Source organism: Mixophyes fleayi, chromosome 7 (assembly GCF_038048845.1).
Source record: "Mixophyes fleayi isolate aMixFle1 chromosome 7, aMixFle1.hap1, whole genome shotgun sequence".
Taxonomy (NCBI): domain Eukaryota; kingdom Metazoa; phylum Chordata; class Amphibia; order Anura; family Limnodynastidae; genus Mixophyes; species Mixophyes fleayi.
In genome coordinates, this window is record NC_134408.1 from 9,784,483 (window position 1) to 9,811,467 (window position 26,985).

At 40.4% G+C, this 26,985-nt stretch overlaps 1 protein-coding gene across 4 annotated transcripts; it reads right to left on the reverse strand.

The window, feature by feature from the left end:
• Nucleotides 1–232: 232 nt before the first annotated feature.
• On the reverse strand, nt 233–21,359 carry LOC142097306 (uncharacterized). Of its 4 annotated transcripts, none has more exons than XM_075179025.1 (13): nt 20,928–21,358; nt 18,326–18,365; nt 18,196–18,230; nt 14,311–14,358; nt 13,293–13,334; nt 11,371–11,404; nt 9,932–9,972; nt 8,999–9,031; nt 8,194–8,247; nt 5,566–5,596; nt 3,072–3,118; nt 1,859–2,014; nt 238–1,183 (listed from the first exon to the last, which is right to left on the reverse strand). In XM_075179025.1, exons 1-13 carry the CDS (start codon nt 21,037–21,039, stop codon nt 1,137–1,139), a joined length of 720 nt encoding a protein of 239 aa, XP_075035126.1. In that variant the 5' UTR covers nt 21,040–21,358; the 3' UTR covers nt 238–1,136. The 4 variants fall into 4 exon arrangements, with proteins under 4 accessions (XP_075035129.1, XP_075035126.1, XP_075035125.1 ...); XM_075179024.1 differs by having other exon boundaries at nt 239–1,183; nt 11,371–11,428; XM_075179028.1 differs by lacking the exon at nt 1,859–2,014 and having other exon boundaries at nt 233–1,183; nt 11,371–11,428; nt 20,928–21,359.
• Nucleotides 21,360–26,985: the final 5,626 nt, after the last annotated feature.

Genomic DNA, 26,985 nt, shown 5'->3' on the forward strand with positions numbered 1-26,985 from the left:
AGCAGAAATGAGCGGCAAAACGCGCAAAATTCCATAGCCAGATGTGTAACGAAATGAAGATTTTGCAGAACATTTTTGACATCTCTATTGTGTAGGTGACAGAACCGTATACGTCTGTTTTCTAGAGATTTCAGTTGTGTCAAAAATTACCCACAAGCCTCTCCTAGCGCCCACAATAATAATTGTCTCAGAATGAGAAGTCTTGTCTGAATCAAGTAATTCAATATGAACCAAAGTTAACAATTTAACATTAGAAATATTTTATTTTTAACTGTTTCAGAAGCATGCAATATCCCAGTTTCCCCAATGGGCACTGCATTTCCAATATCTAGTTTATTGTATTACTCTTTTTATTATTTCTTAATGCACTATGATTCTCCTTCTTCTCAGCTGTCATATAAGCTATATAGAAAAATATATGAAATTTTATATCGCTAAACGAATACATTTGTCAGTTTAACAGTATTGATATTTTTTACTCCCACAAAATTACATTATTTTTATTACCCAAATTGTAGTTCATTGTATAAGTACAAACACTGGTTAATACTGAGACAGAAGGAAAACTGTGAATTAGGCAAACTAGACGCACCAATAAGTCTGCATTTGGGAGCATTGTACGTTTCACGCAGGGGGCGTGGAGACACAATTAGCGCAATCATGGCCACACCCATCGCTGTACAGTGCTGTGATTCACGTCATCACAGAGCAGGGTCAAGATGACGCGTTTCGACAGCGAATCGCTATCTAAGGCTATGCTCACTTCACTAGGGAAGTGGGTGGGATAAAGGAGGGTGGCCCAAACTCTGGGGGACCTCCCTGAAATTCGGGAGTCTCCCAAACATTCTGGGACAATAGACAAGAATGATTTAATTGCAAATTAAGCAGTCTGGATACAACGACAGCGATTCTGTCGTTCCTGTTCTTGTAGCCTTATCAAGCCATAACTTTAATTTTGCATTAAAATGTTATAAAACATCCTAATTAGCCTCTGTTGCTATCTACACAAAATAACCCCCCCCCCCAACCCCACACACACACACAGATGGCGTCTTGTAATCTCTACGTATTCTGGCACCACAAAACATCCCCAGGTTTGCTGTGTGGAAAGGATGGTCACATGACCCGGGGGGAGGTCACGCTTGTGATATCACATTCACGTAGTCAATATCCAGCTCTGTATCTGTAGATGAAAACATAACAAGATATCGGGGTTAACCTATAAAAGAAACGTAAAGTAAAAATAGTCTTAAAATTATGTTAAAACATATAACTAGTCTCAATATAGCACCAACATCTTAAAAATATACATTAAGGTGTAGTTGTATGTTAAAATGCGTCACGTTCACTCAATGAAGGCCGCCATTTTGTGAGCTAAACCAGTCTTTATCTGAATGCAGTCTATCAATGCATTAGGGGTCATATATAACTGAGGTATGAGAACACGACCACTAGCGTTAACATTTGTGCATAATTATAAGTGATTTGATGTGTTCTTGAAACATAACATGAGGTAAAAATAATGTTGGGTCCTACAACCCTCGTTGCCTAAGTTGAATGGGCAACATTTTCCCTGGCCTATTAATGGTGGCCTTCAACCCACTGGCGTGGTACATGCTACGTATAGATTAGTAATGTCAGAAAGGAATCATGTTTGTCCTTATCCCTCTATAATTTACTGACAGACATAAAATAGACTATTTTTTTACTGACAGCCAGTTGGTGGCCATCTTGCCCAGTAGTGACATTAGAGGAGTGAATGAGTTGGCGGCCATCTTGTCCAGTAGTGACGTTAGAGGAGTGAATGATGGGGTTTACCGTACGTGTGACACAATGACTAACAACTGTATTTATTCACCATGGTATTGGGCGGTCTCAGAATCGCTGAGAGACGGGAGATGTCCCTTACAGGAAGGAGGGTTATCCATGGGCATGTTCTCATATGAGTGACTGCGACTCTCTGAAAGGGAAGAACCCTTGCCAGGAACGTTCTTGCTGGATCTCGTGGCTGTGTCTGCAATTAGAGGATGCTATCAGGAATCTGTAGTAGAACAATACCTAACAATGATGTTGTGGAGGGTGATTTGTTCCATCTCGCCTTTCCTTGTATGTCTGAACTGCTCTATTTATTCCATAAACAATAGTTGCTCACTGCAGGCTGTCATATTTATGTCAAACCTTATTCTAAGTCACTGGGAAAAAAAACGTGTAAACTAGAGAAAACTAATTTTGTCTTTTTGTGATGTGGTGTGCCTTAAAGGACAGGCGAAACTTAAAATGACAGAGAGAGGGTGTCAGCAGTTATTATTATCAATGGGGTGCAATGCTTATGTATAGGCAAAACGCCAACATAATAAAAACATTATAATGTACAAAAGTGACAGGGGATATAAATTGAATGGCGCAGTATTAATAGTAAAAAATGGAAAAGTCGTCATTAATAGACCAGGGAATTTTGAAATCCTAAACCTTCCTGGAAATAACAGCACAGATGAAGCAGAATTTATTGCAGTGAAGGGCTCAATATGTTATAGAATTTTTCTTTTGCAATTAACTGAAATGTCTGAGCTATTAACAGTCAATAGCAGATTCTCCACTTAATCCTTAGCCAGGGTGCAATAAATCTTATTTTGGCTCTGAGCATTATCATACCTCCTAATTGTCCTAATTTAAGTGGGAAAGTCCCGAATTGAGGGCTTTATCCCACCTTCTCGATCAAGACAGCGATGTCCACACTTTCTACACCAACCAGCGCAGTTTTTGCGGTTCGCTATGAATAAGTGGGGACATTTATGAAAGATAGCGCACAGGAAAATTGCCCATAGCAGTCAATCACATTTTTGTAGTGCAGTTTAGACGATGAAAGCAGACGTCTGATTGGCTGGTATGAACAACACTACAGTTTCCTCCGCAAAATGGCCCAATATGGGCTAAGAAATTATAGTACAGCGCACATTCTGATGCGCGTTGTGGGTGAGGATCAAGTTCCATCAGTGAAACATGCAATTGTACTATTTTCTTTAAATCAGCGTCTGATGGCGTCACACGGTAGAATACACAAAGTAAATTACCATCTACGGGGGTCTCGCATTTTTCATTATTACTCGGTAATACTTCCCTGTGGAATAAACAGTAAAACATTAATATGATCTAGGTCACATTTCAAAAACATTAATGAATAAATATACAAATCACAAACGGTTTATTTGTGATTTTATCCTAATATTGATTTATAAATGCTACTTCACGATTATAATGCAGTGCTCTGTTTTTGTGGGGTTACATGGTGAAAGGACAAATTAAAAACATTTTAAATGTCATTTGTTTTCCCTGTGAAGGTAAAGAATTGCCTCTAAATATTTGCATTAAACTAATCGGACACTATAATATGAGATCATATCTAAGTTTCCTAATGTGACAATCAATGGCTTATAGCAGAAGCTGACTGTGCATGATGGGATTTGTAGTTCCACAGGTTGCACAAGGCTAGCCTTTGATGGACGGTAACTCTCATACAAAACAACTCATCAGACTAATTTAGGGTGCAGCTAATGTGCCACCAAATTGGATAATGTGACATTTTTCTGAATCATGGATCCAAAAGTAAATGTTCAACTATATATAGTTTTATAAAACATGTTATACATATTATCATCATCACCATCACCAACATCACCATCATCACCATCACCAACATCATCATTATCATCATCATCCCCATCATCATCTCCACCACCACCATCATCATCATCATCATCATCATTATCACCATCTCCACTACCAGCTCCACCATCATCACTATCATCACTGTCATCATCACCATCACCATCATCATCACCATCACCAACATCACCATCATTATCATCATCATCATCACCATCTCCATCATCATCATCATCATCTCCATCATCATCATCATCATCATGATGGTGATGATGATGATGATAATGATGATGATAGTGATGATGATGGTGGTGATGATGATGATGATGATGATGATAGTGATGATGATGATGATGATGATGATGATAGTGATGATGATGATGGTGACGATGATGGTGATGGTGATGATGTTGATTATGATGATGGTGGTGATGGTGATGATGATAGTGACGATGATGGTGATGGTGATGATGTTGATGATGACGATGGTGATGATGATGATGGTGGTGGTGATGGTGATGATGGTGGTGATGATGGTGATGATGATGGTGGTGATGGTGATGATGATAGTGAGAATGATGGTGGTGATGGTGGAGCTGGTAGTGGAGATGGTGATGATGATGATCACCATCACCATCACCATCTCCACTACCAGCTCCACCATCATCACTATCATCATCACCATCATCATCACCATCTCCACTACCAGCTCCACCATAATCACTACCATCACTATCATCATCACCATCATCATCAACATCTCCACTACCAGCTCCACCATAATCACTACCATCACTATCATCATCACCACCATCATCATCATCACCATCTCCACTACCAGCTCCACCATCATCATTATCATCACCATACCATCACCACCATCATTCTCACTATCATCATCACCATCACCACCATCATCATCACCATCATCACCACCATCATCACCTTCATCACCACCATCATCATCATCATCATCACCACCATCATCATCATCATCACCACCATCATCATCATCACCATCATCACCATCATCACCGTCATCCCCATCATCACCACTATCATCATCACCATCACCACCATCATCATCAACATCATCACCATCACCATCATCATCACCATCATCATCATCATCACCACTATCATCATCATCATCACCACCATCATCATCATCACTATCATCATCATCATCATCATCACCACCATCATCGTCACCACCATCATCATCACTATCATCATCATCATCATCATCATCATCACCATCACCATCACCACCATCACCACCACCAACACCACCATCATCATCACCATCATCACCATCATCACCACCATCACCATCACCACCATCACCACCACCACCATCATCATCACCATCATCACCACCACCAACACCACCATCATCATCACCATCATCACCACCATCATTGTCACCACCATCATTATCATCATCATCACCATCACCACCATCATCATCACCATCATCATCACCATCATCACCAACACCACCATCATTATCATCATCATCACCATCACTATCATCATCATCACCACCACTATCATCATTATTGTCAAGCTGGCACAGGCGGTTCTTGGAAGAAGGATGTCAACATCCGTTCAGCTTTTTGTCAAATAGACCGAGCTGGATGAGGAGAGAGCAGAGTAGGATGGGACCATTCACACCAACACTTTGGCAAATGAAGCTTGGAAGGTGTTTTTTTCTATTTAATCTCAGAGAATTCCACTCCAAACTATTTTGTTTTAGTTTTGCGGAGAGTTTTCCTTTCAATACCCTCTAAACATTGGGATAGCACGACTGAGGTCCCCCTTGTATTCACATAGCACGGTGCTCTCACACATATCACAGAGGGGATTAGGGTGCTAGCTTTTAATGTAAAATTGTCTCACAGATACGTGTGATCTCTTCTCCGGTCAGGACCTGAAGAAACAAGAAAGCAAATAATTAATACAGTTTAATTAATTATTTTAATAATGATTATAACATTTTCAGATGGATAAAGGAAATACCATTGCATGGTTTATTAACTGAAGGCGAATAGGCAACCACCAGCTGTCACTATATTTAATGCCATCTACATGGAGAGATTGTGACAGTGGGGACGGTCCATCCCTAAGATGGGGTCTTATGATTGGATGTTTTAACTGGAGGTTCCCAAGCCCTTTAAGATACCCCCACATAAGGTTATCTATATATAATTTGGCCACAACTAGTGGTTCTGAGATACGTCACTGTCTGACCACATCAGGTTAAGCAGTGCCCACAATCTGTACTTTCCAGTTAGAAAAGCGACTTAAGTGGGGACATCATATCATATATGAGTATCTTAAGTTGGGTCTCTGCATTGTGGCCCTCAAAACTCATCATAATAAAAAAATGATATAAACTAAACATACATTGGTAACAACATTCATTTTGTGCACTCTCACTTTGTATACTCTTATAAAGAACTTTGCTAATCGGGTACACAAAATTTGGAAAAGTGCCACAAAATCAATGTCAAGGAATTTCTACGAAGTGCAACATAAGCTCATCTTACTGGGCACGGAATCATCTTTCTGTACATTCTTATATTCTTATATACAATAAGAATTCTATATTCTTATTGTTCCGCATTTGGCTGCAAGATTTTGTATGTTTTGCTGGTGTCCTATTAAAACAATCCCACGCAACGAGCAGAAGATTGTATCACCAGAATCTCAACTTCAGCAGAACGCAGCAACCTGACTGATCTCTAAGAATGTTTGTATCAGACTAAACAATCCAGACGGTTATATAAGCACAGATAGGAAACGCTTATGTTACTTCCACATGGAAGATTTAGAGACTTACATTAATACACAGAAAATCTCATATTAAACAAGTGATAAGAAACTGCATTACCCCGCTGATCCCCTTATAAGTCTCTGGAATCCCACAGCAATGTATATAAAATCCTATAGTGATTGAGACGGAAACATTACGTAACAGACGTTTCTCATCACAATACACCCTACATGGGAAGTATCTGATTGGGATAATGTTGGTTTTCTAGCAGTATGCAGTAGCCATGAACACGGAGACTCAATACTAAAGAAAAATACATTTTATAGGAGGAAACGGACAATGTGCTGCTGTTAAATGAAATGTAACAGAAGACTGCTATTGTCAAATGTATTAGATTGTAAGCTCATGGGACAGGGCCATCTTTAACTACTGTTTCATATCACTGTATGTAATTTGCACTGTGATTCCCTCTATGTACAGCGCTGGGTAAAATGTCAGCGCTTTATAAATAAAGGATAATAAGTATAATAATTTGAAGGTGGAGAAAGAAGAGCGTCGGGTCACAAACATAAAAAGAAATCTAACAAGCTGACCTCTGTCCAGGACCCTATATCATCACCATTCATCGTTTATTTATATAGCGCCAGCAGATTCCGTAGCGCTTTACAATTGGAAACAAACTAATAAAACAATACTGGGTAATACAGACAGAGAGGTAAGAGGGGCCTGCTCACAGGCTTACAATCTATGGGACAATGGTTTGATACACAGGGGTAAGTGCTACATCATATTACATATTTGTCCAGCTAGAATACAAAGGTATAAAGTATTGAGTGGGCTGTGTGATCAGTCACACAGCAATGTTGGTCAGAGGGTTGTTGTCTTGTGTTAGCTGTGTAGAGGGTGGTAGTAGAGTAGCCTAGTGTGGTCACCCTATACCTGAGTACCATACGTCCCAACAATTAAAAATCCTAAATCTGGAAACTAACACGTGGCCACATCCCTGGGGCGTGACTGGAGCTTCTGACAGGTGTTAAGCCACCTGACCCCTCGCAATACATCCTCGAATTGCTGTGAACTGTCGCAAGGATACCTCTCAACATGTCAGTCTCCGCCAGCGGGAAAGAGGTCTGACCGTGGCGCAATGGAGGTGTGGTCATGTTGTGTCCAGGGCGTGGCCTCTCTCCCAGAGAACTGCCCAATGCTGTAAAGTTCTAGCCTGTGGATTAGATACCTCCATTCCTGCAACTCTCCCACCTGCGGGCCCATTGGGGGAGGCTATATCCCCATGCTGCACAGATGGACAGAGGAACAGAGCCCTAAATTTGTGACTGTCCCGCCAAAATCGGGATAGTTGGGAGGCATAGAGTACACATATTAATATGTCTAGTTTAGAGAAAACTCTCTCCTTACTCTTTGGGGTAAATATTACTGCTTAGCACTCCAGTAGTGGAGTGCGCGCCATTCTGGTAGGGTGTGCAGTGCAGTGCCTGGGGCTTCTACCAGCCCTGGTTGTTGCCCTTCCCCATCTAATGTTTCCAGACAGAAGACAGACTCATCAGACATTCCTGTAGTGTAAATAGAGAGATGACCTCTAACTCTATAGGTTGGGTGAAAATACAAGAAGTCAGTTCAACAATTTCTGATTTTCATATCACAAACCAACTAAACAAATCTTTATCGACTGTGGGAGCACATAATATATATATATGGATCAGTTCAGTAAACACATCGCTGCTCTGTCCACTCACCGCCCGAATTGTTGGGAACTTCGACATTGACGTAATCCTCAGTCTGATCTTCTTCTGCAATGTGTGAACAGTATCATGTAACAAAGGAAATCATTTAGGAGACTTGGAAGAAAAAAAAAAACTAGCAAAACTAACTTAATCACATTTTGTGGTCTGCTTCTGTTCACGGTTATGTAACCAGTATCATGGTTAAACATCGTACAAATCCCAGAGCCAGTCAAGCTGCAAAAGACCTCAATTTACTCACTTAGCGGGAAAAGCTTCAGCTAGATAGATTGTAAGCTCTTTGGGGTAGGGATCTCTGGCCTATTGGGAAGTTGCCGTTTTTTACTGAATGTGCTGGAAGGCATTAAGTATGCTTTCAGGTGATATAAATACACATAAAAAATATTGTTCGATCATGAACAATTATATAAAAAAAAAAGTTCTATTAACACTGTTAATCGCTACTATTGTATTTCAGTTATAATTATGGTGCCGACCGGGGCAAGATGTCAAGGTTTGCGGAGGGCCAGTAATTTACATGGGCCAAGGGGAGGAGTTATATAGAGTGAGGTGTTTTTTTTCGCAAAGTTCAGTGCAAGACCAGGGCGAAAAGTACCTTTTTTTTTTTGCATATACAATATAAGGTACACTTTTCTTACCCATATCATTCCTGATTAAAAAAAAAAAAATAGAGACACCTTAAAGCACATCCTAATCCACCAAAGTCACACCCTGACCGAGGGGCTGGAAATGAGAGAAGACTAATGTGACTATCTTACTTCCATATATCATGTATATGAATATGACAGTGGGAACTTACTTATATTAACGTATGTTGCTTGGCTACTGGTATCTGTAAGGAACAGAATATTAGAACGTTTGTTTCAGAAGACACAAATTAATAATGGAAATCACTGACCACAGACGTTTCTACCTGGTATTAATTCCAACAATTGAATTTCTTTCCAAACGTATCTCGTGCTTCTAAAAAGGAAAAGTGAAGATGTTGCCCATAGCAACCAATCAGATTCTAGCTATCTATTATAGATGATACTTGATAGATGATAGCTAGAATCTGATTGGCTACTATGCGAAATACCTCCACTTTTCCTTTTCAGAACGTTTAGTAAATCTACTTCATGTTCTGAAATGTAGGATTGCAAAGCTGTGATTTCCCAAAACATCTTTTTCAATGACATACCATCGATCACGCCCACGTGTCACACAGAGAGACGTGGGCGTGATCGATGCATGTTAGGTGGTGTAGGGAGTTTGACTGCCGTGTAGTGATTATCATCATCATCATCACCATTTATTTATATAGCGCCACTGAATCCGCAGTACTGGACAGAGAACTCACTCACATCAGTCCCTGCCCCATTGGAGCTTACAGTCTAAATTCCCTATCATACACATACAGAGACAGACTAAGGTCAATTTGTTAGCAGCCAATTAATCTACCTGTATGTTTTTGGAGTGTGGGAGGAAACCGGAGCACCCGAAAGAAACCCACGCAAACACGGGGAGAACATACAAACTCCACACAGATAAGGCCATGGTCGGGAATTGAACTCAAGACCCCAGTGCTGTAAGGCAGAAGTGCTAACCACTGAGCCACCGTGCTTTGCCTAGAATGTTTATGATACTGGACCAATCATTATCTCTGTGCCTCATTACGGTATTTATTTCAGTGACTAACTTTTATTTCTGATCACCTCTAACGCCTCAGATCTGCTGAATATGTATCATTTACCTTCTAGGGATTTCTGAGACTCTGCAGAATGCTGACCGCTCCTAGAATGGAATAAATGAAGGTGTCAAATTGGATTCTATATGTTTGAATGTATTTGATAAACCTCCTGGAATTTCATGCAATCTTAAATAACAAAATTTATTTTATCCCAATGGACCCAAGGAACATTTTATTACTAGGCCTAGTTGTATTTTGCTTTGTCAACGGTGGACTAATCTGCACCTAACTCCAGCCCCAAGTACAACCCTTCTGCAACATTCTCGTCCTTCATCGTGTCAATCTACAAGGAATGAGACAGGAACCTGGGCTCCCTACCAAAAACAAGGACTGGCACGGTTTGCCCTGCTCTGGAGAGCTTTGAGAAACGTTTATCTTGTCCTCCGGCCATAAATAGTTACTGTCTTGCCTTGTTCTAGGAGTGGGTCTACTGCTTAAGGAATAGATATTTCTTAGAAACAGGATACTGGGAACTAAGCTGCTCGTACCCCACTCTTAGTTTACAGTTGGGTAAACTCAATGAGCCCAACACCCAACCAGACTGGGTCGAAGAGTCACCGCGGCCCTTGAAAGTACACCATCCCACATTTGTGGAAGTGCCCGAACCCAAAAATGTTTTGCTCGTCCCAATGATGTCAAAGAGGGTTTCACCATTCACGGTATTCTTCACAATTGTGTGTACTATTGGTGCAGTAGTGCAGGACAAGTATAGAGAGCACAGCGACCGAAGAACGTAGGGCTGGTCGACTGAATGAGCGGCTCTTTTTAACAAAGGTTTCAGTGCCCGGCCCCTTTGGAAAGTGCCGGAATTGCCAGTTGAGGCTTGTGCCCAACGCAGTGACCTCGAGACTTTCATCTCCGGTTTCATCAACTGAACTTCGACATTACGATAAGTTCAACAGTTCCAAATCTGTCATAAGATAATAAAATCTATACATTGATCATTATAATGGCAATTTGTATGGCCCTATTCCTGAAGAATTATACTTTAAAGTCTATGGTCAGGTCGAGGAGGTGAGGTCTGCAAGCTCCCAGAGATACCAAGGCCTTATACATATTAGAATGTCCCAAACTTTTAACAATATTGGAGTCTACGCTGCTCCCGAGCACCGTTAATGTGAACTTGGCATTTAGTGACTTTGTTCTGTACCAAACAGTCTACACAACACTGGTGGTTTCCCCTCTGATAATCTGACACCTGTAGTGTCCACAGGTACCTTCTATACAGTGTATTCCACACCGTCTAACGATAACGCGATTTAACGTTTGAAATATGCATCAAACACTGAGATTGCAGAATTGACTTTAGAAATATCAATTTTCTCAATTTAAATATCAACAGAAAGAGGGAAATATTGAATGAAAGAATGAAGATAAAATATTTAGCATTATAACTTAGCAACTTTGTTGGTACAATGTTACAGAAATATTATACAACTTACATATCCGACTGGCGCTGTTTATTCAGGTCTTCTGCTGTTTTTGGGAAAACAAAGGTAACTTTTTTTGGTAGGGGGGGTAAAGAAAAATATTACATAGAATTAATTTATTTGGAACTCCACAGCACATAACAGAAATTCAAATGTTTGGATATGATCAACTATAAAATAGGGGGTATTGGGGGAGTGTAAGGAAGACGTTACCTAGTACATTTGTAAATGTGCATATACATGTGCCCCAGGTGTGTGTTCCCAATCAGTAAATTAAGGGTACGTATGGGAACCCGGTGGGCACCATCAGTAAGATGTTTATGGCGGAATTCTCACACATCTCCGCGAGGCAAATAATATTACCGATTTGGCAATTTCCAAGCATTATTTCCACCTGAAGGAGGGGACATCAGGGCTGAATTATTACTAAAGGGGGAAAAGCCCCATTGCTAGCGGAAACTGGCAATAGAGCTTGCTATCGCGTCACCCTATCTATTAAAGGGGCTACACCACCAAAAAGCATAGTAACCGTTATGTTAGCGTAACGCCATCTCAGGATACTGTTAACAGAAGTCCTGGATAGGAAACAAAAATATATTTTTTATTAAACAGTCTGGATCTCTCCAAAACGAATAGGGTTATTGACCCACCCTCCAGAAAAAAAGGTAGCTATAACGTAACGTATATATTATATTTACTGTATATATTAAATTTTATTTTATTTTTTTTGTTAGAATACTGGGACTAGGTCAAATGCAGAAGGAGGTGATCTATTTTACACAACAGTTTTTCAAATTGTGCTCATTTCAGAAATACAGTAATTTCTGCATAACAGCTGATTTTTACTGGCCTATTTGTTTCTCACTAGTAGAATCTCACTTTAACTGACTGTCAGTGGCTGGTGTCACATACGGTGGTTGTCAGGTGCTCACAGTCATATATCTGCCAACAGACCTGATTAGAACACTTGGGGCTCATTAGCCAACTCACAAGTGCGACAAAAGAACACGCCCCTGGCCTGACAAACCACGCCCATTCATGTCTCCCATTGTGGCTGCCGTAAATCTGGACTGTCCAGTGAAAATCAGGACAATTTGCAATTATGATAAGAGATAGAGTAAACTTCTCCTTTACCGTGAAACCATTTAAATAGCACCTAAAGCCAAACTGACTGTCACTGCTTCAGAATATCATTGTGTCACTTAGTTACGTGGTGAGACTAACAGGAAGACAGTAATTCTGGTTTCCTGTTACCAGTACCGAGAACAAGGCCTTGGTGCCACAGAAATAGATTTACGTTCATCATAGTCTTACATTGCTACCTTTAATTTTAAGTGGACTGTCTTCCTTTTGATGCTTTTTGCTTTAAGTTGTGGTATTTACCAATCGTTCACGGTTCCCTCTAACAATAAGGAAGGGGGATGCCTGCTGTATAGAGCGGTATTTGCACCATTATCTATTCAGGAAATATTCAAGTGCCAATGCAAAACCCAGCACATCCTGTACTACTGCAATTGCAAAGGAATTTATGAAACCTTCGAAAAAGTGGAGGTGTTGCCCACAACAACCAATCAGATTCTAGCTATCATGTTCTAGAACAGGCCTGTCCAACCTGCGGCCCTCCAGGTGTTGTGAAACTACAAGTCCCAGCATGCCCTTCCAGCTATCAACTAGTTGTCTGACGGCAAAGCATGCTGGGGCTTGTAGTTTCACTTGTGTTCATGAGGAAAACATGTGTATTAAAAAGGAATAATTAATTACTACTATAACTCACTGCGGATATTACATGTCATCTCCGATTTTAGTGACCTGTATGGAAGCACTTAGCCTATGATCTAGAATTTTTATATGGTCACAAAACTCCTCTGTGATTCCCAATATCCATATAATATACAGTAAGGAGTGAATTATCCCGTATAAGATTTTGAACTTACGATCTTCAAAATCATCTTCATCATCATCATCTTCGCTCTGTCCTTCATAGGGTGAAAAAACAGGTTGTTTTGGTGTTTGTAGGGAACCATACAAAATCTTTTTCTTTAAAACTATTCTATACCCAAATTAAAAAAAAAGATGATTTGCAAGATATTGTTATTAACTTTCCTGACGCTTTCTGGTAGAGAGATTGAAATATATTTAAAAAAAAAAAATGTAAAATTAGTCCAAAACTTGAGAGTTGGAGATTTCAGCTGACGTGTATCAATTATTTTTTAAAAGACAATAGTCTGAGCACTATAATAGAACTTGGCAGACAGACAGGAATTTTACATTGCTGTAACAATGTAATTATCTTTATTATAGGCAGAGATGCTCGAACATTTCAAACTGGTTAGAAATTTGATCAAATATCACTGGTTCGATGGCAACAAATATGTCTTTTGCCATAAAATAGCCAATTGGCCCCGATGCGAATTGGAGGTCCAGAATCTGCAGGTCTTATTCACAGTTTGCGTTAGACATTTGGTGGTTTCTCGTTTTCGTTTTGGGTTAAAATGTCTGTTTTTCAATTATTTTTAAACACCAATTAAATAACATTTTTAAATAATTAAAATGTATGTAAATGTAACATTTTTAAAAAAAATCCAAACTGGGAACGCTATCGTGTCAGATGTTTGCCATTCGTGTACCCTGTTCATGTGCCAGGCTTACCGTCCGCCATTAGAAACGGTTGAACTGTATTAATTTAAGCTCAAAGATGTTCGAACTTGCCGGAAACATTTTTGATCAAGCCACAATATACTTGTATTTGTTTAACTTTCTTGAATTTAGCTTAGTTTTTTTAACACGTCAAAAATGTAATAAATGTTAAATTTTTTGTACAGAGTCTTCGAACATCTCTAATCATGAGCTACAGATAGAGTTGTAATGAAACCCAAATTTTAAGGAGTTGAAAGATGTACAGTAGAGAAACACATGTAGCTATACAAATACATGAATTACATAGTGACTTACTTGCTTCTTCTTGACTTACAGTGACACAGGAAGACTGAGGATAAAGATCTATAAAAGAAAATAGAGTTAAGATACTAACGTTAGTGCAAAAAAATATCCTGATCATACACAACAGTTTGTGGCCTGCAAAGTGAGCAACACTTGTATAGATCAACAACTACATCTAATATACCATCCCCGTCTGCCGCTTGTTGCATCTTAACTCATCTGCATGTTGTTGCACCATCCCCCATCTGCAAGTTGTTGCACCATCCCCCATCTGCAAGTTGTTGCACTATCCCCCATCTGCAAGTTGTTGCACCTTCCCCCATCTGCAAGTTGTTGCACCATCCGCCATCTGTAAGTTGTTGCACTATCCCCCATCTGCAAGTTGTTGCACCATCCTCCATCTGTAAGTTGTTGCACCATCCCCCATCTGTAAGTTGTTGCACTATCCCCCATCTGCAAGTTGTTGCACCTTCCCCCATCTGCAAGTTGTTGCACCATCCGCCATCTGTAAGTTGTTGCACCATCCCCCATCTGTAAGTTGTTGCACCATCCCCATCTGCAAGTTGTTGCACCATCCCCCATCTGTAAGTTGTTGCACCATCCCCCATCTGCAAGTTGTTGCACCATCCCCCATCTGTAAGTTGTTGCACCATCCCCCATCTGCAAGTTGTTGCAACATCCCCATCTGCAAATTGTTGCACCATCCCCCATCTGTAAGTTGTTGCACCATCCCCCATCTGTAAGTTGTTGCACCATCCCCCATCTGTAAGTTGTTGCACCATCCCCCATCTGCAAGTTGTTGCACCATCCCCCATCTGTAAGTTGTTGCACCATCCCCATCTGTAAGTTGTTGCACCATCCCCCATCTGCAAGTTGTTGCACCATCCCCCATCTGTAAGTTGTTGCACCATCCCCCATCTGCAAGTTGTTGCACCATCCCCCATCTGTAAGTTGTTGCACCATCCCCCATCTGCAAGTTGTTGCACCATCCCCATCTGTAAGTTGTTGCACCATCCCCCATCTGCAAATTGTTGCACCATCCCCCATCTGCAAGTTGTTGCACCATCCCCCATCTGTAAGTTGTTGCACCATCCCCCATCTGCAAGTTGTTGCAACATCCCCATCTGCAAATTGTTGCACCATCCCCCATCTGTAAGTTGTTGCACCATCCCCCATCTGTAAGTTGTTGCACCATCCCCCATCTGTAAGTTGTTGCACCATCCCCCATCTGCAAGTTGTTGCACCATCCCCCATCTGTAAGTTGTTGCACCATCCCCATCTGTAAGTTGTTGCACCATCCCCCATCTGCAAGTTGTTGCACCATCCCCCATCTGTAATTTGTTGCACCATCCCCCATCTGCAAGTTGTTGCACCATTAGTGAACACACTACAGTGTAAATGAAAGTCTGTAAGATGGGATCTCATCTGCCCCCAACCTTCCAGCCACGGCTTCCTGTCTTCCTGTCAGATGTCTATTGTCTAAGAAATGCAAATGATTCTGTTGTACTGACCAGACGCTGCGCTCTCTGCTGTCTCACATCTGAGTTCTGTCGCTGGTGTTTGTTTTTAATTATAATACTGATCATGTGTCATCTTCCTTCCAGCCTTTAGCTCAGAGAACCTTATTGTGCATCTACATATTGAAATATTTTCCATGCATCTGTCACCTGCACACAGTGGAGGCGGCCATGTTTTATGCTGAACCAAGGCAGACTATCATGTCAATATGAATTAGGGACATCATAGATGGAATGTGAGGCAGTAAATTCACATGTTAAAATTAACCAATAATCAGGTAAATCCAGTTTTTAAACCAGTACAAAGCTCTGATATTGCAGGCGGCCATTTTGCAAGCTGAACCAATGTTCATGAAAATGCATCTTGTCAATTCATTACAGACCAGTGGGTTGTGTGTAGCAACCAAAATAAATGATGAAATAACACAGGGTATAGTATAAAATTGTTTGTGTTTTCTGGGAAATGTCGGCTGTAAGCTCCAATGAAGTATTATCTGCCTAGCACTGAGCAATGTGGTTGACACTCTATAAATCAGACCTCTACAGGTGTGAAAACTACAAGCCCCAGCATGCTTTGCCAGCAGATAAGCCAGCTGATAGTTGGCAAGGTATGCTGGGACATGTCACATATCACAACACCTGGAGAGCCACAGGTTGATCAGGCCTGATATAAATACATGATAACAATTATATGCTGACAGTGCCTCAGAATAAGACCCCTTTGGGGGAGGGGCTAATGAGCTCAATTTTTACTATTAAAATTAATAATAAAAACCTTTAATAAATGCTTTGGTTTGTGGCAAGAAAACATATTGTGCAGAGGGAGTAATGTGGGAGCCTAATGTGATGTGGTAAAAAGTGTAATACAGAAAAAGGTGGCATTAACTGCTGGCTGTTTGGATAATAAATAGGTATTATTCTACACAGGAGCCATGGATATAGCTCAGTGCTTAGCACTTCTGCCTCACAGCACTGGGGTCATGGGTTCAATTCCTGACCATGGCCTTATCTGTGAGGAGTTTGTATGTTCTCCCGATGTTTGCGTGGGTTTCCTCCGGGTGCTCCGGTTTCCTCCCACACTCCAAAAACATACTGGTAGGTTAATTGGCTGCTATTAAATAGACGTTTGTCTCTTTCGGTCTATGTGTGTGTGTTAGGGAATTTAGACTGTAAGCTCCAATGGGGCAGGGACTTATGTGAGCGAGTTCTCTGTACAGCGCTGCGGAATTAGTTGCGCTATATAAATAACTGATGATGATGATTATATACAACAGTGATTATAAAAACATCTTGTTTACATAACCATTAAAAGGGGTAAATGTGCTAGAAATTGGGATATTACTAAGGAATGCAATGGGTGTAAAAATTACTGTTTACAGAAACGTGATAGAAATTATCTATGTAACAATATATTCATTTGTGTATCTAAATATTTAAAATCTGTTTGAAAATACAATTTACATTAAAAAAAACAAAACAAAAACAAAACATTACAAACAAAAACATTTGAATGACTGAATATTGTTACACCTTCAAATAATACAATGAACTCAAAACTCTATTATGGTAAATACCTACAGCAGCAATTGTAAATGTTATGAATAACAATATCTAAGTACCAGAAGTCTAAGTTACACAAACTGGCCATAGAACTGGGAACATATATATTCATTTTGGACAAATATAAGTCTCACCGTAGATATAGAGCTTCAGTCCGATGCTGGGCCCAGCTAGTTTAGAATTATTACCAGTGTGCGCTGGCATTTGAAGTGATATACCAAGAGTTTTACGTTCCAAGCTGTGGCGTTGATTGTCAGCTTCAAATTAATATTATTATAATTTTTGGCTGAAACATCCTGGGCCTATTTCAATAACATTATTCAATTATCGATTGGTGTCCTCATTAGTTTACGTTCGGAGTAAAATCGTATTACTTTTGAAGATATAAGAGTCTACAGACAATTGCATATTTGAATTAAGTTTCTTTTTATGATAGTAAAATAAAATGATAGCTTACAGTATATTATTTAATCTTCATATAGGGCACTAGAAACATTTATTCATTTCATTTTTATTATTGTTAAAGTTGGTGATTTACATTTGGTGTAATACAAATTCTGTTTCCTTTAATTTGTTTAAGTTTATGGGTTTTAGTTATCTGTTACCAGACTTGCTGATACTGTGCCTCATTTAAAAGTTACATTAGCAGAAATGACATTTTTCATAAATGATAGAGTGGGTGCAGTACTATAACTGCCCATTGTACAGGGTGGCGCTGTGACACCATGAGTTTTGGCTTTTTGCTCTACAGTCCATTAATGGGATATCATATCATAGGGAGTAAAGGAATACAAATAGTGATAGATAAATACGAGTTTACCAGGCTGATATCGAGGATGTTCGGGTTCCGGAGACCTTTTAGATAAAAGAATGATAAAATGATGCCAATGTAGGTAAATCTGCATACGTAATTTTACAAAGATTGCTGTTAATTAGAGATATTTTCTTACGGAGGAGGCGGCCGGCGCTCCGTAGAATCTGGCGATTTATCTGTGAAGAGAGCAGGGATTAACAAATTGGTATCGAATTTCCAATATGTCTGTGCCAATTGTCCATACAATCCCTGTTTTATAAAACTGACAAAGTCCCTCCATTTTAATGTCTTTGTATGGGAAACTGAGGCACCTCTTGTGTACGCAGCCCTTTTCACCCTGCAAGAAGACTAGAATCTTGCCTGGTCTTGTCTTATGTCCTATATTTTTAATAGTACCCATTTTGTGCCATCCAGTTGCACTTTGGCTTAGAAGCGCATTTCACTGACCAGTGTCAAAGAAATGCGTCGAGAACACAGAGAATTGTCTCGTGGATAAAAAAAAGCTAAGCGGAACAGTATTTTAGGATGAAACTGAAAAGTTTCCTTTAATGAAAGGTGATGGATCTATAGTAGTGCAAACAGCGCAGATTTTCACGCCTCCCTTTACACCTAGACACTTCTAGTATGCAGATGGGAAAGTCGGTGTGCCTCTTTATGTGCAAAGCAGCTAGTGTTCACTAGTCCAAAGCCAAAGTACGTTCACTGCTCTTCAAGTGTCAGCTGTAAATGAGGTCAAAGGTGCAAATCTGCCCTTAAACCATACGAACCAATCAGAGCTTAGCGTTGCTGTATCTAATACACATTACACAATAGAAGCAATTTTCTGAGAGGATGGTATGTTCTAGTGCAGAATTGAATGAGCGATGTCAGTATACAATCTTCCCTGACGGGAGATGCAGCTGACCTCACAGTTAGGCTGGTGTCACACGAGCAGTTTTGTTTCTGCGTTATTGTCCTGCAGGAAATTTCAGAGTTTTAGATTTCTTGCGATGTTCTCCTATATAAATGAACGTTGTGTTGTTTTGTTTTTTTTAAAAAAAAGTCATGTCACACAAGTGTATTGTGGTGTTTAGGGCACACAGGTGCTATAGATTTTCGCTGTTTTCCCACCAGCAAACCATAAGGGAAAACGGGGAGTCCCATTCAAAGTACTATCTGACTTTGGGGCTATCCATTGGGACCATCTAAAACACTCATAATACATCTCGTGTTTAAATAATGGTTACCGAGGATTTGCTTCCAGCCAAACAGAAGCTTTGTGTAGACAACAACTTTGTAGCTTTAAAAATTAAACAAGCTGGAAAATCGCTCAAATGCTTTGCAAGTAATGATTTTATTTAACTTCAATTAATATTGTAAACAGAAAAGAAATGTGTCCTTCTCATAAGTGATTTTATCTATCCTAATACAGATAATGGGTATGTCAAAGGAAGATAATTGTTATCTATTTTAAAATACAAAAGACAATGACATTTGACCTATTTTTCAATCAACTGTTTTGGAACGGAGCTACAAAATCTATGAAATTTAGAAGGGCAAGGGTTAATCAGCTCTGGGTAATTAGAGAGCGTACTCTTAAAAACACAAAGACCTCATATGACATTTTTACATTTATTTGAACTTAATACTGTTGCACGTACACACCGTAGAGCAACACCATTTCTAGGAATAAAATGCAATCAGGCTAAATTTGACAATATTGGAAAGTTTTGGGGATAATATGGTAAAAGTGCAAAACATTTAAATTGTTAGAAAGAGAAAGAGAACAGCTGAAAAAACAAAGTTCAGTAATTGATAATACTCCTTAATTCATCATAACGGGGCCAGTGTCATCAATTTGGCTGAAAGCAGAGGTGGTACGTATAAGGGAAGACAATCAAGGAAATGACAGGACTGTGAGCCTTTGGCCAGAGTACATGATATGTAGGGGATTTGAGAGATGTGATTCCGAAATATACTGTAGCCCATAATGTGACAACACAGTGTGAGCAGGTTTTATGTAGATAAAGGAAGTGTTATGTACCTAGGTAGCACTAATTACTATGCTACTTACACATTAAAAGGAATACAGCTGGGGAAGACTGATATGGAATAAGATTTAGGAATACTGGGTGACAGTAAGCTCAGTGTCAGGTAGTGGCTACAAAGCTGACAAAATCCTGGGGCTACATTAAAAGGGAAAGATGTGCACATAATATTACCATTGTATAAATCACTAGTTAGACCACACCTTGGATAACGGTTACAGCTTTGGCTACCACACTGTAAGAAGGACCTAAGAAGTCACGAGAGGGTTCAGAGGCAGGCAACATTTCATTTAAAAAAACTTTAGAAAAAATAGGTTTGTTTACTTTGGAGTAAAATGCCCCTTAGAAGAAACCTAATGAATAAGTATAAATTGTTTAAACTAAAAAAAAGATGCCGTCGGGTATGAGGCCCTGTGAGACTTCTTTACAAGGCTGCCATCCAGTTGTTGACCCTTCAGATGGATGGGGAGTGCCATTCCGTCATTACCAGTGACACAACTTCTCAGTAGGCAGGGGCTGGATGGACCAGGGTGGCATATGTCCCCTGGGACAGTCCCATAGCTGGCTACCTTGGGCTGGGTCACTGGGCTACCTTACATCTATAGAGAGAACTGCCACTGTCAGTGACTGTCTTCTACCGCAAGAGACTTTACGCTAATGAGTGAAACGGCCAGTGAACATGAAAAGTCACATCAGGTAAATCGAACTTACTCTGCCGGCAACTGGCGCATCCAAGTAAGAAAGCCATGACCAATATCGTGAGCACTCCAAGATCCCAGATGCCAGGAATTGTGTAGGGTAGGTCCTCTGAACCAAGTGTCATTCACAGCCACTTCCTCGTTCAGGCTTCTTCTTTATTGTGTCCAACTATTCTAACTCATCCCTTCTCTTCCTCGCTATGACCCGTCTCTTCTCCTTCTTCTTCCTTCTCGCACTTTGTACCTTTTTTTTGCCACTCCGCAGCTTTCTGTGCAAGTGTTGTGGTTTTATTGTTGGTGTCACTTTCTGATCCAAGAGATGTCTTCTCTTCTTCCACACGTTCCTTACTTGTTCTTTTGAACCTTTCTTACTGTGTGCCTGTCTCAATATAGTCACTGACTCTCCAACAGTGCAACAATGAGAGGGATTTATAATGTTTCTATATACACCACCCCCCCAGTAAGACACTATACAAACTCTGAGAACCATGATTCACATAAACCCAACAAAGCCACAGAGGACAGGATGCTGTGCTCTTTACCGGCCACTTCAAAGTCTCAAGCTGTCCTAATTTTAGTTTCACACGCTACAACAGGGGGTCTATGTAACTCTTAAAAGGGATCAACACACGCATAGTACAAGTCGTTTGTGAGTTTGATCTGCTAAAAAACAAACTGTTTAAGGGGGAACCCCAAATTCGAATTCTATCACCCAGGCAGACATGTGTCAATTTCTTGAGCACTTGGCAACAGCTAATTCCAGGTCTGTTTATTGGATACAATTGTAATTACACAGCAGATTTGGTGTCATATCTACTGCAAAGAGAAAACACAAATCTGTCTGGACATTAGAATTCTTTGTAAAGATGTTTTTCAGTGATGAGTAAAAATAAACAAATATAAGAATTTAGCATGATTTTCTGACCGGATTTAGAGTTGTCTCGATATTATTATTATATTTTTTGAAAAGTCTATTTATATATAAATACATTATACAGCCCACTTAGAGATACGCAAAACAACTTTCGTTTTGGTAGTTTGTTGGGCTTTGGGTGATTGAAAGGACACAATAGAAAACACAGGGCATATTGGTATATATCTACAGCTTTGATAATTACTGTTTCTACAGGTTCTCTGTTCTCACACGGGGGGGGGAAGAGTGATGGCCTCTGCCGCTCGCTATATACAGCGTGATAAAGGAAGTGAGACCACGACAACTGAAGCATATTCCTTACAACCTCATTCATCAACCCGCACTAAACGATCTGAGCAAATGATTAAATAAAAATAGGACCAATTACTCAAACTACCAACATTTTACCAATGACACACATGAATTTGATTGGTTATGGTGAGCTCAGACACTGTACGCTCCAAATGATTGATTACTCCTACACTAAGGGGGGTATTCAATTGTTAGCGAGTTGTTTTATCCCCCACCGTGTAAAAAAAAAAAAAAAAAATCTCCCGCGGGTTTTTGACGGCGATAGCGACCGTTTTGAGTTAGCGCAGCAGGAAAACTTGTGCAATTCAATTAAAAAAGAGGGAGTGCTGTCCCCACGCGTTAACAATTAGGGGAGTGAATGGGAGTTTTAACGAGGTCATGTATAACACAAAAAAAAGGTTTTGCATACATTTCCATGCATTAGATTGCATTACATATTGATAATATCTACATTGCAGTACTTTCTTTAGCATATTTTTTAATTGAACTATTTTTTACCATACAATCATCTAGACCATGTCAAAACACATTACTACATTCATATTTGTGCCAAAAACATACATAAATATAATTAATTAGTGTTTTGTTTTTTTTATTAGTTTTTTTCATTTTTTCTTCACAAGAAAATTAACTTACACAAGTTAGGCATTAGTGATAAACATAAGTTTAACTTTTTTCCCACATTTTTACATGATTTCAAATACTTTTCAGAGGTTTTTTTTTTTCAACACACCCCAATGAGGTGCGAGATAAAACAACATATTTTCCTGTTTAACCCGCCGCGTTAAAAAACAATTAAATAGCTTTTAACGCGGCTGCCTCTCGCACACCCTATACTTTCAATAGACCTTCTACTGGAGCGCGAGAGGACCGTTTCATGAAAAAAAAACGTTGCGTTAAAAATGGAATTGAATTGCGGGTTAAGTTAACCTGCTCGAAAATGATAAAAAAAAACAGCGTTAAAATGACTAAAACTAGCTGACAATTGAATATCCCCCTATATGTTGTTCATTGTAAAATGCATCTTGCAACATTAAAAATGCATTTGAAAATGTTCCTATAGCTTATCAGGAGTTAAGACATTTACCATTGTATTTAACCTTGTTGTCAGTCTACCTGCAAGTGACTTTTCCTGTTATTATCCATTTTAGGCTTAGGATAAGTATATGAAAGAGCCTTCAATATTCTTACAGACAGAAAGTCTGGAGGACATAGGCAAAACTTATTCCCCCCACCAGGGCCGCCTTCAGAAAAAATCGGTGCCCAGTACGGGCCCCCGTGCCACCCGGGCCCCCCCCATGAGCGCCCCCCCCCATGAGCAACACATACTTACCTGGGGCCCGCCGCTGGTCTCCGCTATTCTGTCTTCAGCTTGCGATCATGTGCTCTGCCTGTGACAGATCACATGATCGCAGGGGAATGATTTCTCCACCCCTGCGATCGGATCCTGGTGCCTGGCTGTCACGGTGACAGACAGGCTGAAGACAGAATAGCGGAGACCAGCGGCGGGCCCCAGGTAAATCTTTGCTGAGCTGTTGTACCGGGCCCCCTGGTGAGCCCGGGCCCGGTACAACAGTACCCCCCGTACCCCCCTGATGGCGGCCCTGCCCCCCACAATCAAATTGTGTCTCAAATATGTTCGGTTCTGATAAACTTCTAAAAAGAAAATTACTAAATGTATTAAGATAGTGGCCATTGGAAGTGTGCCCATGCTAAAATCCCAAATTCTAAAATGCGTAAGGTCATCAGGGCGTTCACTGGCCCAATGCAATCGCTTGGGTGTGAACGGGTACACACATGGTTTCCATTGTGACAAAAACAATATGTGTGATCAATTATATACATTTGTTTTGGTGATCTAACCTGGGCATTTTATTAAACTCCATACTGTTGATACTGTCAACTATAGCAACCACCTATCTTAATTGTTAAATCTATAACTATAACCTACAGAAATAATGAGACGGACAACTTCTTCAATTTGGAAATATAGGTCACGGTTTATTACACGTTGAATAAAATGATGGCGGTGAGAGTAACCTGGACGTTAGCTAACAACTAATACCCGGAAACCAAACAGTCACTGCTACCAAGACAAAGTCCCTTATGATTGACCGATGCTAAATCTGACATCATCGTGACTGCCCCCCTCTGGTATCACAATCACGAGCCCTCTCAAAACAAGCCAAGGTTCCCTCTCACAAAGGGACCAAGAGCCAAGGTGGTTCGATGGGGGCAGTGACGTGCGGCCAATCAGCGATAGCACCGTATGGAATCAGTCGCTGACTGCAAGAACTGTCCTGCCACATTGAAGTCCTTAAGGGATGTACAGCCCACCACCACTAGACCTAACAAATAAACCTAACTTATCTGAACCAAAAATAGCTCATTACCTTTATCAGAGAAGTGTACCCCATCCGATCTGTACAAGTGACCTTTCACAACTGTAATCTATTAGTGTGAAATAACAAAGCCACCCAACGACCTTACCTCTTTACCTACTATCCTGTTTGCCTTCTTTAAAAGGTTCATCATAACAGGTGCTTCTTCTGGGGCTCTCCAAGAAATTCTAGGTATCATGTTTGACCAGACAAATACACACTCGCGTCCATTGGACCTTAATCGTGCGCAAGTCCTCTCTAATCGCTATCAGAAGATTTAATGATTTTTCAAAATTTAAATCATTACTTCCCAAGTGGATTAGCAAAATGTGTGGTATACCGTTCCTTGCTTGTTCGCCTTTAAGAAGAGGTGGAAGAGAAGACCACTTTAAGTCTCATCTCACCCAACCACTTAAATTCAACCAGATTAGAAAATTCTGAGCCTTTAACTTCTAAATCGTGCCTGGACGCCCTGAACACCGACAAACCAAATTTGTATCTTCCGATGAGCTGAATCTATAAATAAGCAAATAAATGACACCAACGTTAGCATGTCTGTCCGTTTCCACTGAAAAAACTCCTGTCACGAAAAATATCCATATAACCTCCACGAGCTAAACTTTAAAGAAATTGAGATTGGAGGATGGGTTTTGCATAAAATACATCCCTTAAGCATGTCTGTCCGTTTTCAGCAAAGAATTTTGTTATGCAAATTTATACGAGTTAACATCCACAAGGTAATGATGAAGAAATAAAGGTAAGTGGATGGACCGGGAAAAGGTGAAAAACCCATAAACCCCAGAGGCTCACGACTAATCAGGTCTTAATCCAAGGAGAAACTAGGAGAAAATCCCTTCATGCCCCCGCTAAAAGCGATGAACAGCAAAGCCCTGGGCTACCGATAAATTAATTATGATACTATAAATTTACCTTTTCAAAGCCTGGGTCTAATATATGCTTTATAAGCATTAGACTTCCACCTGCCTAAAGATTTGATATCAGAAATGGAAGCACCCCTGCCGGATGCAACAGTAGCCGCACAATTTTAAAAGAATGGGTGTCATTAAGGGTTGGGTCTCTAAACCCACATGTTCCAAAACACGTTTTAGAATTGCTTGAAATTAAAATTTAGCAAGTGGGGACCATCTTCATGAATTAGCCACGGTTATAACCCTCGTGGACCTACTCTTTGCCATTGTTTACAGAAATGAACAGGACAGATCTTCCAATCCTCCTGAGCTGTCAAAGATAGGCATTGGCCTTTGGCCAGCTGATCCGTCTTGGACCATCCGCTGAAATCATCTGAATTTCTGGAGCATTTGCTTGACTCATCTGCTGATCCGCTGCAGAGTGCGGTCAACTATCCATCTGAACGTTAGACCTGACATCTGCCTGTTTCCCACCTTCTCACACTATACTTGTGACCTGTGGAACTGCAAATATATCAACATCAGACCTATTTTCTACTCCTACTTTCCTACTTTTTGTTTTTTGGGAGGTTTTTTTTGTATGTGTTCTCCAGAAAAATAGGTGCACATGATGTAAGGGGCCTATACCCTGAGATGAAAAAAATTAAATTGAAAATCTGGTAGTGGTGGGGAGGGCGGATATGGGGTGGACCACCCTGAAAATGAGGTGGAGTTATGAGGTGAAGAGGCAGATTGTTGAGTTTGGAGAAAAGTAGTGTGAATTAAAGGGGCCGAGTACTGAATTAAGGGGGGGGGGGGGAGATATGGAGACAGGAACACAGATGAATGAGGGCGCAATACAGAACTTGTTGCATGGGGGAAAGGATAATGTAGCAGACAGCTGCCGAAGAATTGTCCTCTAGCACTCCCTTGTTGTTGAGGATAAGTCACTGTTGTGAATTGAGAAGGGCCAGATGGCTGGGGAAAAAAGTTCATGCCAAGGATAAGAGAGTGAAGTTTGTGTCTGTGTTGGGATTTCTGAAAATATCTGGCTTACCAGGGGTGGGTTGGAGACATGGACAAAATACATGCTGTGTGGCGCTCTATCTGACCACTGGCATTAACATCAATACTCTCCCTCCCCGGCTTACTCACATTGTTGTTTTGTGCCTGTGAGCCAGTGGGAGCTAATGGGAGAAACAAACTTTGCTGACCAGGGAGGTAATTGCGGAAACGAGAAGGGGAGAGGGATCTCCTCCTTGCTGACCTCGCTGAATTATTCGACTCCTCAGAAGCACCGGAGACAGGCAGCGACGCTGCCTTCTACGGGGCATGCGCCCTTTGTCTGCGTGCAATGGCTGGTGGATAGACTTTAACCGCCGCGACCAGCACGCCTGGATTATAGCCATCAATACTTTTCCCTTAAAGTTGTCTTCACACAACTGGTGCACTTTGTGGACTGAAGCAAAGTTCACGAGAACTGTGGAGGCAACCATTTTGTGTACTGAACCAATGTTCATGAGTAATGTTGAGGCAGCCATTTTCTGTACTGAGCCA

Bases quoted from the DNA above. Each gene is read 5' to 3' on its own strand.
- LOC142097306 (XM_075179024.1), bottom strand. From the start codon at position 21,039: ATGACACTTGGTTCAGAGGACCTACCCTACACAATTCCTGGCATCTGG. The intron at 13,335-14,310 runs GTAAGTCACTAT...CACCCTATGAAG, and splicing joins TGTAAGTCAAGAAGAAGCAA to GACAGAGCGAAGATGATGAT. The intron at 3,119-5,565 runs GTGAGACAATTT...TTTATTCCACAG, and splicing joins AGAAGAGATCACACGTATCT to GGAAGTATTACCGAGTAATA.